This window comes from Sminthopsis crassicaudata, chromosome 6 (assembly GCF_048593235.1).
Source record: "Sminthopsis crassicaudata isolate SCR6 chromosome 6, ASM4859323v1, whole genome shotgun sequence".
Lineage (NCBI taxonomy): Eukaryota > Metazoa > Chordata > Mammalia > Dasyuromorphia > Dasyuridae > Sminthopsis > Sminthopsis crassicaudata.
In genome coordinates, this window is record NC_133622.1 from 176176274 (window position 1) to 176188710 (window position 12437).

The window sequence follows — 12437 nt, forward strand, 5'->3', positions numbered from 1 at the left end:
ATTCTCTGGTTGTCAGGGAGAATAAAAGATCAGGAAAGATAAACAAATGCTTCCATTTATCCACAGATTCAGCACTATTGGCAAGGCATCAACCAAATGACTCTGGCTTGGTTATATGATGTAGGTGTATTCAGTTGAAATCAGTAATTATGTTTAAATACTGACTGGGAACAAACCATTGCTTTGGGTGCTAGGAATATGAAGATAGATACATCTATTATGTTTTCAAAAAGTTGATCATCTAATGGGGAGAAGGGAAAGATTTATTCACATAGGTTTGATGGGGGAAGTGCAAAGAAGAAGTCTAGATGCCAAGTTATGAAGAAGCTGGGAAGGAAGAAAGTGCCTTCACAGCTGCCTGGAAGAGATGGTAACTGAAATAGGTTAGACTTAGAGATGGGAGAAGGCAAGTCATCGAGATATGATGGACAGTGACAGTTTAACTGGAAGGTGGCGCATCGGAAGAAGCAGCTAGGTGGTGCAGTGGGCAGAGTGCTGGGCCTGGAGTTAGATTTTATTAAATTCAAATCTGGCCTCAAATATTTACTTGAGCAGTTCACTTTACCCTCTTTGCCTCAGTTTCCTCATCTGTAAAATGAGCTGGAGAAGGAAATGGCAAACCACTCCAGTGTCTTTGCCAAGAAAACTCTAAATGAGGTCATGAAGAGGTGGCCATGACAAGTCACACACTAAACAAAAGCTTCACAAACAACAGTGTCCAGGAAGATGCGTGGGGTGAGATCCTATTTCTTAACATTTACTGTGTGAAACAAAAATTCGGAGCTGGGAAGGATCTTAAAGTCCAACCCCCTCACTTTAAAGATAAATAAAACAGTGAAGTAGTTGGCTAAAGTCTAAAGGCCATAAGCTTAAGAGAGGGGATGCGAACGCATGTTCTAGAGCTTAGGGTTTTTCCTATTCTGCTTCCCTCATAGAGGGATACTCTGGCCAGCAACTTTCAACAAAGCAAGGAAGGAGGGAAATAAGTATTTATTAAGTGCCTACGAAGTGCCAGGCAGTATGCTAAACACTGGGGACCCAAAAAGGGAGATGAGACAGGGTCAGAGCTTAATCTAGCTCATGCTAACTCTGGGAGGGAAGCACTTCATTCCCATCTTAACAGAAAAGGAGGCAGGAAAATGTAAATCGACTTGCCCCAGTTTATCCACTCAACACCTGTCTCTGGACTCCAAGCCCAGCACTCCATCCAGAGTCTCCTAGCTGCTTCTATTTTCGAGACAAACCAAGGGAGGAAAGGGGGTGTTCAGCCGTCTATTTTGCTCTCCTAGTACACGTGGAAATGCAGGAAACGGAAGCTCGGGCCTGCTGGGCTAAATGGGGCTGATGTTTCAGGGTCGGTGGGAATGGAAGTTGGGTCAACTCAAATTTTTTGCACTCGCTCATGTCTCTTTTTCATTCTCCTTTCTCTCCTCTCTCCCCTTTTTCTCTCTTTCACTCTCCCTCTCTTTTCCACTCCAAGCCAGGGCTTTCACAGCCCGCCTCGGACATTACAGACTCAGGAATTCTCTTCACTAGGAGCACGCACGTCGGGGATTTTCCGGGGCGGGTGGGGCGGGGCCCCAGAGACAGAAAAAGGGGTGGGGGAAGGGGAAAGAGGCGGGGAAAGATTGGAGGCCGAGGCCTGCGTACGCAAGTACGTACGCTAGAGCCCCCCCACTGCGCCGGTGCGAGCTGTACGTCTGCGCAGAGCGTCGGGACTGTTGCGGAGGTGCGAGGATGGCGGCGGCGGCGGCGACCCCTGGCCTAGGCTCGGACTCGGAAAGAGCTGGTGAGCCCGGACTCCGGTCACGGGCCGTAGGCGGCGGCGGCGGTCCTAAGGAGGAAGAGCGGGAGCCCTCGTGCCCGCGGCAGGAGCTCACGAAACATTCGTACTGGTTCGACCTTTGGCTCTTCCTGCTCTTCGACCTGGTGTTGTTCGTGTTCGTCTACCTGCTTCCCTGGTGAGGGGCGCCGACGTGAAGGGCGTGGGGCACCCGAGGGGAGAGAGGACTCTGCGGGCCGGGGAGCGGCGTCCGCCTCGCCTCGGCGCGCGCTCCAGGCCTCTCGGCATCTCCCGGAGTTGCAAGCGCTTCCCCCATTAGAATTGGGGTTCCTGGGGGCAGGTGTCACATTAGTCTTTCCTTAGGTCCTTGGCACCCCCTGCCTGGGGGAAGGGCCATTCAGTTGTGGAGAGGAGATCGTTATGGGGGTGGGGGGTGTCTTCCCGGAACCTCGGTATCCATCGTCGGCAGGTATGCCGAGCAAGATGAGTATTGCTGGTTCTTTTCAGAAAGGTATGACACTAAACTGCGGTCTGCGAGGCCGAGAGTGCCAGGAAATAATCTGATGGCTGTGTCCATTTTACTGTGAATTTCTGTGGGTTTGAATGTGAGCACGGATGCTGTGATACTTGGATTGAGTTTTATTGTTCACTGTCCTAACTTTGTGCCCTCTCGGAGGCGGAAAGCCTAGAATGTAGTGGGCCAGAAAAAAGGGGATGAAAAGTGGGCGGCTGTGGAAGGGCCCAGGTTAGTCTGGTAACTTATGCAAGAGCAGGGTGGGACTTTTGATTTGGGGTACACGGTAAGAGGTAAGGACTCTTCTGACTGGAGGATAAGGCAGTATGTTTGGAAAAAGTTGGGATCAAGGACTTGGAAATACATTCCTGTCATTACAGGCATGCAGGGATTTGATGTTGCAAAATAAGTAACTATAAGGAAACTCCCGAGGGGAAAAAACCTCTGCTCCTTTCTTCCGTTCTCCATTTTCTAATTCTGTAAAATAGCATTTCTTAGACAGTCCTTCTAAAATTGGTCTTTGATAACTATGCACTTGTTTTAACTACTTGGAATTTAATCTTAGCAAAAGATAGGTAGGCTTAGACTGATTAAAAAGGTGGGTAGCATTGAGCTAAAAGGTGGGTAGTACTGAGAAATACTGAGAATCTGTGAAGCTTCCTTCAGTAATCAGTGTCTTTTTTTTGTTTTGAGGATATAAAAAATAGTCCCTAACAATTATTCCCACATGCAAATTTGACTCAAAACAGTTGAATGTAAAAAACGGAAGATTTTTTTCCTGTCAGTTCCTTCTCCTAATAGTTCATTAGTATTAAATTAATTCGGTAATATAATTCTCAGAATGAAGCTTTCCCCCCCCCTGCTTTTCTGTATGCAGATAAGAGGGAAACACCATTTTATATATATATATATATACATACACACATTTACATGTATATATGCACATATGTATATATACACACATTTGCCAACTAATTAGGTAACAGTGATTATCCTTTAAAAATTGCTTACAGTGGTTTAAAATTCTAGAAGGGCAGGAAAAGGGTTAAATAGAAAATTATTGAAGTACCTGTTTTTTTATTTTTTTACAGAATTAAAGTGATTCCTGTATAAAGACTTGGTGTGCTGGATGGTTTTTGAAAATAAGATGTTCAAGAGTTTCCAACAGCCATGGGACTTCCTTCTGTTCCGCAACAATCATTGGATCTTCTTATACTCTCAGATATTTGTATGACACTGTATTCATTGGGTAACAGCTTTTGCTAAATTGATACAAACAGCCTGCAGTTCTTGCAGCAATAACTTTTTTCAAATGTTTAATGACTTTAAAGTGGCATAATATAATGCTTCATTTTTACTCACTAATTATAGCTATATATATCTTTGATATTTAAGAAAAATGTGGAAGTATCTGTTATTGGATTTGTTGTTTACTAGGGGACTACGATAAAATGCGTCATCTCCTTTGGCCCTCTTTAATATGGTTTAAAAGGGAATCATTTGGTGACAGTGAAATTATAGCAGTCTCCTTTGCAGTTTGTTGTATTATTATTCTAGGCTTTTAAAAATTGTTCTTTACCTCATTTTCCCCAGGCCATCTTCTAGGACATTCTTTAGCCTTACAAGTCTCTAAACATCCCTGCATTTGGAAAGGAATTAGATACTCAAAAAAACCGGAAGTATTTTAATGGAGGAAATTAGATCTACTACTCCTCTGTCCCATTCTCCAAAAAAGTTTACAATATTGTGACTAAAGGTTCTTCTCTCCCAGAACTGGAAGTGAACTGTATGGAAAGCATAGCCAGTAAAACTGGCTCGATGATAACAGACTTTCTTTATGACTTTTCTGAACTTGCACCAGCACTTCTTTCAAGAGCTGTCTACTCTGAAGACTCATAATGAAGAGGATAGCAAGGTAACTGGCTCTTTGTAATAAATAATACTGTATTATTTGGCTATAATCAGATCAGTTAAGGGTAGCTAGGTGATATAGTGGATGTAGTACTGGGCCTGAAGCTGGGAAGATTCATGTTCCTGAATTCAAGTCTGGCCTCAGACACTAGCTGTGGTTTTTCCTTAGTTTCTTCATCTGTAAAATGATTTGGAAAAGGAAAAAGGCAAACAACTCCCACATCTTTACCAAGAAAATCCCAAATGGGGTTCTCAAAGAGTCTGAAAAACTGAACAAATAACCATTAGGGTCTAATTGTCCAGCAATAGACAATTAGATTTGTTTGCATTTTCCATAAAAGTAAACAGATAGCCAGCATGCCTCCCTTCCCTCCCCAAAAACACAGTTCATACATATTAAGAACACAAATGCAGAATCTAATTTAAAACTTATTTACCTTTTAACAATTTTAAACTAGAAGAAAATGATTTCCTAGGAAAATAGAGCATTCTAAAGATAGTTTGAAACATTTTTTTCATTACAAGAATTAACACATTACAAAAATTACCATGAAAACTTCATAATCAAATTATAAAAATAGGCACCCTAAAATTAAAATAAAAAATATAAAATGTGCATGACAAATTAGCAATCAGAAATTCTGCCTGCACAAGGAGTATACATTCAAATATTAAAAAGTAATGACATTTTGTAGTTTTATCACTTCTATGTAATTCAATAAAAGCTGTATAACCAAAGGTTCTAACTAAAAGTAGTACCTGGAATAAATAGCCTATTTGTATCTGATAGTTGGTATACTCAGTGTTGATAAAGTGCCAATACCAAAGACTTTTCAAATATCTGGAAGTCAGGATTAATATAGTTGAAAGCAACAATACATTAACGAATCTTTTGAAATACTTGAAGTGGGTCTGTTATTGCTGATGATCCAATTATGCAAGCAGCAAAGTTAAATACATTTTTTCAAGTAGAATTTTACAAACTTTATATTATTTACAAATGTCAATACTAAAAGCTTTATAATAGAGCCTTGGATAAATGATAAAATACATTTTACTTAGTCTGTTCAAGTATTTCTAAATTGTATGTAAAGATATAAACAATTATTCGGAGCAGTAGGAGGAGGACTTTCAAACCTTTGAAAAATTTTAGAATAAATGGAAGACAAATATAAGTCAGGCCAAGATTTGGTTACAAAGCAAATACAGAAACTTTGTACAAGTAATTAATTTCTATTCTTATGTTGAAGCATAGCAATTTATATTATCTCATATTTCAGAGTATTCTCAAATACTCAAGCATAATGTATGATCAGATGATTCAGAGAAAAAAGATCTGCTTTGCAAATTTTAATAAAAATTCAATTAAAAAAATTAAGTAATGACAATTTCCCATTTCAGTTATTTGCAATAGCAAATTTAAGTAAGAAGATTTTTTTAAAGTAGAATTTTATAGACATCATGGAGGTTTTTATCAGCCAAGGAATCATCCCTGGCCATGTGACCGATCAAGAAAGGACAAATTGCAGCAAGAACCAGATTATAAATTTTACTAGTAATATAAAGTATTGGTGAATATAAACTATTGTGAAGTATCTGTTTTATTTTTGGTAATTTTTAATTCTCAAAATCTAGTTTAGCTCCTTTTCCCTTTCTTAAACATTCTGAAAAGCTGCTTCCTCAAATTGTAAGATCCTTGATTAGCAACTAGAGTGAGGAAGCAAGTAGTATGTGAACAGTTGCATGCAAAATGAGGGCATAGTTAATTAGTTCTCAGGTAGTATACAAATTCCAGGTTTTAAAACCCTTTGCAGACAAAAAGCAGAAACATCACATATCTTCAGGATTCTGTTTCATATATATATATATATATATATACATATATATATATATATATAAAACAAAGCCCAAGGCCACAGGCTTAAAGCAAAAGAACTGTTTTTTTTTTAGCTCCAGGACATTTTATATCTAATGGAGAATTTGCTCTACTTTTTATGCAAAGTCTAGCTGGAAAGAGAAGATATCTGCTTTAAAATGTTTGCATAAATTAAAAGAATGATTCAGAATAACATTTTATTAACACTGAATTCCAATTGACCATCGAAGAATAAATTTTCCAAATTTAAGGGACAGAAATCATAGAAATCATTTTGCTGAATTATTAAATGAAGTTCACAATCCCTGGGGAAAGATTCAGGCAGCCATGGAAAGTATTTATTGGTGGCTCACAATAAGGGTCTGGCGCCATTTCATAGCATTGGTTATTAGCTTTCAAAATACAAAACATAAACAATACCTTCAGGATTCACATAAAATTAGAGACAACAATTAATAGATATAAATGTCCTAAAGGCTAATATCTGAATATTTTTTAGCTTACGTGACTGAAGTAAAAATTCATGGCATACCAAACTCACTGGCTTGATGTAGCTATGCTACTGTTGAAGAGGCATTCTCAATAATGGATTTTCAATGAAACACAAAAATAGAGCTCTAGGAGGGAGAGATATTTCCCTTCTGTTCCTGACTTTGAAATTTTAGTTCGAAATCATTCAGTTTAAGGCTTTTTCCCCTCCCAAATACTATAAAAAGGATAAAATTTACACATTAATCTATTTAAGACACTTGAAGGTATCATAGGTAGTAGACTATCATAGAAGTCAAAAAACAAACAAGACTATGGGTAAAACCTCTGGCAGTTTACCCATGAAAAGTGCTTCCTTATAAGCAAATACTGCTCCGACTAGCCGCGTCATATTACAGACACATGGCAGCATTGATCAAGTATATGTAACTGCTGGTGAGCTGCATACACATTTATCTAACTATCCTGAAGGTTACTGGCTGACTACACACATGCTTGCCTGAATAGCTTCTGCTATAGTTTCTGATGCCTACATGCACAATGAACCCCAAGGAGTCCCATTTAGGAAGGGTTAGAATGCTGTGAACACAATATCAACAAGGAAGGGCTTAGGACCAACAGGTGTCAAATGCCAAGGCTTACAAGCTTTTCTTCTGTCTCTCCCAAATCTCATCAACTAACTTGGTTCCTACTCTACTGTCTTGAGTAGACTGAGTAGTGCTTGCTTGCTGACCTTAGTTTAGTCTCTCTGTATGCATTGCTCACATAGCAGGCCAGGCTTATACATTGGCTGGCTCCAAATCTTCATGGAACACAGCTTTCAGCCTCGTTTCAGTTTGGGATAGAGATTTGTTATCTTGTATGTCACTGCTCTCTGAAAAACAAAGCTTAGGTCTCTGGCAGTATTTCAGTCTGTACGTATCAGTCATACAGTTGTCAACAGAAAAGTAGGTGGTAAGGGAAACGAGCCCAGGTGGCTCTGGCATATTGGGCCATGCTTCACTTTGGGGAATACCTTTACTAATTGACTCCAGAGGGATATGGAAATCAGTGGAAGGGCTGGATCGGACTCTCGGTTTGTACTCTGCAAGTTCTTTCCCTTGGCCTATTTCTTTCAGTCTTGTTTCTGCTCCCACTTGGGAAGGAGTATTGATGGCATGCTTCTGGATGTTTGGAGGCTTAGCTTTTCCCTTCCCTGAGAATTCTTGCTCAGGGCTTAATTCCTTCTTCTCTGACCGTGACACTGCCATGGCTTTAGTATACCTCTTTGGAGGCAAAGGAGGTGGCAGACTCTGGCAGGTGGCAGGTTCTAATACCCCAGAGTTATCAGAGGGGTTGACAGGCTGTACACAGTGAGTGACAGCAACCTGCTTAGCAGAGCTGCAGAGTTCTCCCAGACTTTGCTGGGCAAAGGACTCAACCACTTTCATGTGTATTGATGACTGGGATGAGGAGAGAGTTTCATCGCTATCAACTAACTTAGTTGAGGCAGAATGATCAGAGATGTGAAAGGGGACAGATCCCCTAGCACTGAGCAAAGATGGACCATTTTTTTCAGGCCTTTCTGAATTGAGCCTTTCAGGAAAATGGCATTCATTTGAAATTTCAAGCTGCTTTTCACTTGGTTGGGGGAGGTATTCTCTTGTAACATGGTCCTTGAAAATCTGTGGATTCGATGGGGATAAAAACTTCTCACTGGTATCATGCAGATGAAATCTAAAAAATAAAGGAGGAAATATTAAATATGGAGAAACAGCATTTTCAGACATAACTGTTACTATTTGTGTGTGTTGTAACCTACGTCTGATTTTCTGAAACACCATACACTTAAAATACTTAGTATCACAGTGAAGACATAATTTGCAAAATTTCTAAATATGTGTATAAATATGTATCTATAGCTGCTTTAATAAAAGATCGCTGAACCTTAGACTAAGAGATGAGAGAGAATCAATAATTCAGAGATCCAATTCAGTTCTTTCTCTGTCTCTTTGTCTCTTCTGAGAGTGACTTAATTACTTTTCTATTATTGTCCCAGTCAGCTGTCTGACACAAATGTCATAATCAATGAAATACAAGTTTGAGAGTTTTCTTTTGGGCTGAACTTTGGCATATAAAGGAATAACAGTAACAACAACAAAAACCCAGAAGCAGCCTGGTAGGGTGCCTATAATGCTGGCCTGAGGAAATCAGGAAATCCTGACTTCACATCCCCCTTTCATCCACTCTGGCCAAGTCATTTAACCTATCACTGCCCTGACAATTGTCAGTCTTCTGAGCTGCATGGGAAGGGGTAGCTCTACCAGCTATAAAAAATTTAATAATGAGGAGCAATGAAGAAAGTGTAAATATTCTATGCCAGGGGCATAAAGCCAAATAATAAATTCAGTATTTGAAGAGCTTAATCTTTTTAATAGCAATAATGAAACAAATGCAATCATTAAAGGATAAGATCAATCAGTAAGTACTTATTGTGCTGGGTGCTAAGGATTACCACAGAAGAACAAAAACCAAGAGAAGCCCATATCACAAGGAAGGGACATCTTAATGTGCTTGTTTGGTTTGCAGTTTTTCTTCCTTTGAACACTGTATTGCTAAGGTATTTTTCTTCTACAATAACTTACTGGTTCTCTTCGGTGACAGAACCTGCTCTTTAAAAAACATTACTTAAAAATAAAAATAACATTTTCCCATCAAAAGGTGGGGATTGTAACATTGTATAATTATTAGGAAACAATAAAAGACATTTATAAAGAACTGCCTTCACTGCAAGATTGAAAAAAAAGGAATTTCAACAATGCCATCATTTAGAATTTATTTCTTACTATTTCTATCATCATTACCTCTTCATTAAAGGATTTTCTACTTGTAGATGCAAATCTGGATGGAAATCAAGGGGTCCACAGGCCATTTCTGAAATCTTGTTTTCTCTCAAATCTAAAACAAAAACAAAACCCCATCAAATGTTTTAAATTATTCCTCAGAATATTCCCTTTTTGTTCCCCCTAAGAGGAGAATTTTCACTTTCACTTGGAGCTGCACAAGACACTGCAGGATCTCATTTGCCATTGAGAAACAACATGGTGCTGGATGGAAGACTGGCTAGGAAAGGAGAGCCCTAATACAAAATGTATTTAACCATAGGCATAATTGCCAAAGTTTTCTGTATTTGTTTTCTCAGATGAAAAAATCAGGGAGCAACCCTTAAAAATGTTTCTAAATCTCCTGGTGGCCTTCCTTTGAATGCACTCCAGTTTATGTCCATTCTTTAGACATGGTGCCCAGAACACAAGTAGTGGTGAAATACCTGATAAACTGCTCTGATAACTCAGCCCCAAGTGCTTTTGGCCATCTGCCTTGGGCCTTCAGATAGCCCATCTGGCTCCCAAGCCTACCTCTGACAGCTCCCCTTCCACCATGGGAGTAGAGCTCAAATTTAAAAAAGAAAAGAAAAAAAAAAAGGAGGAAAAACCACAACTAAACAAACAAAAAAAAATCTGACCACAGAAAGTTATTATAACAGGGATGATCAAAACATACACTCAGAAGAGGTCAATGTCAAAATATTATATAAAGTGGCCAAATGTCAGGGAGAGATAAGACTACATAGAACTATAATATTAAAAGATCAGAAATCGTGGAACACAATGATCTAGAAGGCAAGAAAACTAGTGTACAACCAAGAAATCATCAGCAGAATTAAATATATTAGGTCAAGGGAGAAAATGATCATTCAATGAAATAGAAGGATTTCAAATTTTCATAAGACCAGAATTAAACCAAACATTTGAGCTCCAATGTCAACATTCAAGAGAAGCTAAAAAAAAGATAAAAAGAAAAAGAAAACAAAGGATTCAATAGAGGTAAATTGTTTTGATACTTACAATTCTTCAAAACTGCATCACTAGTGGTTTAGCAAGAAGGAATATACATAGAAGATACAAGTATAAGGTGAATTTAAGGGAATGATAAAAAATAAGGGGTGAGAAAGAAGAGTACACAGGGTATAGAAGGGAGAGGATAGAATAGGGTAAAATATTTCACATGAAGAAGGAAAGACTTTTATTACAGTGGAGGGGATGATGGGAGGCAGAGTGATGGGCATCACTTAATCAATTGAATAGAAATCTCTCTTACCCAATAGGGAAGAAGAGAGGAAATTAACAGAGATGTGGGGACAAACAGAAAGGAAGGCAGATCAGAGAAGTGGTAAATAGAAGCAAAACATCGGTAAGGGAAACAATGGTTACAAGAGAAAGGATAAACAATAGGAAAAACAGGAAAGAGAGAAACATACAGGTAGTAATCATAATGTGAATGAGAGGAACTCTCCCTTACAACAGAAGCGAAGAGCAGAGTCGATCAAAAATCAGAACCCTACAATATAATGTTTACAGGAAACACACTTGAAGCAGACATAATATTCTATAATAAAGAAAAGGGGCTGAAGCAAAATGCTTCAGCTAGGGCAGTTAGATGACACAGTGGATAGAGCACTGCCTGTGGAGTCAGGAAGACCTGAATTCAAATCTAGCTTCATACACTTAAACACTTCCTAGCTATGTGACCTGGGGAAGTCATTTAATCCCAATTGCCTCACAAAAAGAAAAAAAAGAAAGACTTAGAATGCTTCAGCTGAAGTAAAAAAATGCAATTTTGATCTTAAAAAGCAAAAACAGACCTAATTAGAAGAGATAATTAAGGAAATCTTGCTAAAAAAGTACCATAGTGGGGCAGCTAGGTGGTGCAGTGGATAGAGCACCAGCCTTGAATTCAAGAGGACCAGAGTTCAAATCTGGTCTCAGACACGTAATACTTCCTAGCTATGTGACCCTGGGCAAGTCACTTAACCCCCGTCTCAGAAAAGAAAAAAAAAAAAAAGTACCATAGACAATAAAGCAATATCAAATATATTTAATATTTAATAAATATTTAATATATGCATTCAAACTCTTAGAAGAGAAAAAAGTCATCAAAACTGTAATGTGTGACCCCAACTATCCCCTTAGATCATTAAATCCAACCAAAAAAATAAGGATCCAAGAAACCAGCCAGTTGCATAACTTCTCTGCTGCCATCTCTCAGTGATTTCTACTTTCTTCAAGAGCTTCACATATCTTCCATCTCTTTTATCTGTTGAGTTAGCAACTCCAACTGTCTCATGGATATCTCAAACTGGATACCTTCCTGGCTTCTCAAACTCAGCATGTTCAAAAGAGAGTTAATTTTTCTTTCTTCCCAAATCCTCTCTCAAAAATCAAGGGCACCATTATCTATTTTGTCACCCAGACCCATAATGTTGGTATCATCTTTTAATATGTAACTGTCTGAACCTCCACATATTCTATCCAATACCAAATCTTGTTTCCACCTTTTCAATATCCCTTATAGATACACTTCTTCATTCACACAGTCACAAACCCTAGTTTAGGCACTTATCACCTCTTGTCTGGACTATTGGTCTAACCTTCAGTTTGATCTCTATGCCTCAAGCCTCTCCACCTGAATCGATCCTCCTTTCATAGCTGCCAACACAATTTTCCTGAAGTGTAGAACTGACATGTTGTCCCCTAGTTTAAGGAGCTCCATTGACACCTACAAGATGAAATAAACTAAAGTTCTTTATAAGCTGAGGGTACCTTTTCTGACACTTTACTCCCACAAACTACAAACTCCAGCCAAACCAGCATATTTCCAGTTCTTTGAACACACTAAGCCATCCTTCTCTATCTTTACACCATTTCCCTTCACCCTTCCAATGCTCTCCTATATTCATCTCTATTTCTTGGTTTTGCCAGCATCTTTCAAGACTGTTACTTCAAATTCTACCCAAAAACAAAAGCCCTTTTCTGGGCCCCCAAATT

At 38.8% G+C, this 12437-nt stretch overlaps 2 protein-coding genes across 3 annotated transcripts in view; one reads left to right on the forward strand and one right to left on the reverse strand.

Annotated features, from left to right (window-relative positions):
• The first annotated feature begins 1628 nt into the window (after nucleotides 1-1628).
• On the forward strand, nucleotides 1629-4995 carry ARLN (allregulin). Its single transcript, XM_074273062.1, has 2 exons — nucleotides 1629-1961; nucleotides 3389-4995. Coding segments are annotated over exons 1-2 (225 nt in total). The 5' UTR covers nucleotides 1629-1737; the 3' UTR covers nucleotides 3390-4995.
• A 1272-nt stretch (nucleotides 4996-6267) lies between these two features.
• Nucleotides 6268-12437, reverse strand: part of USP53 (ubiquitin specific peptidase 53) — a 70517-nt gene continuing 64347 nt past the window's right edge. For both annotated transcript variants that reach the window (XM_074273060.1, XM_074273061.1), the window contains exons 15-16: nucleotides 9417-9510; nucleotides 6268-8289 (exon numbers count right to left, since the gene is read on the reverse strand). In XM_074273060.1, coding sequence (XP_074129161.1) covers nucleotides 7353-8289; nucleotides 9417-9510 — 1031 coding nt within the window. In that variant the 3' untranslated portion in view covers nucleotides 6268-7352. The remainder of the gene's footprint in view (nucleotides 8290-9416; nucleotides 9511-12437) is intronic.

What these genes read in the sequence shown, in the direction of transcription:
- ARLN (XM_074273062.1), top strand. Translation starts at nt 1,738, where the DNA reads ATGGCGGCGGCGGCGGCGACCCCTGGCCTAGGCTCGGACTCGGAAAGA.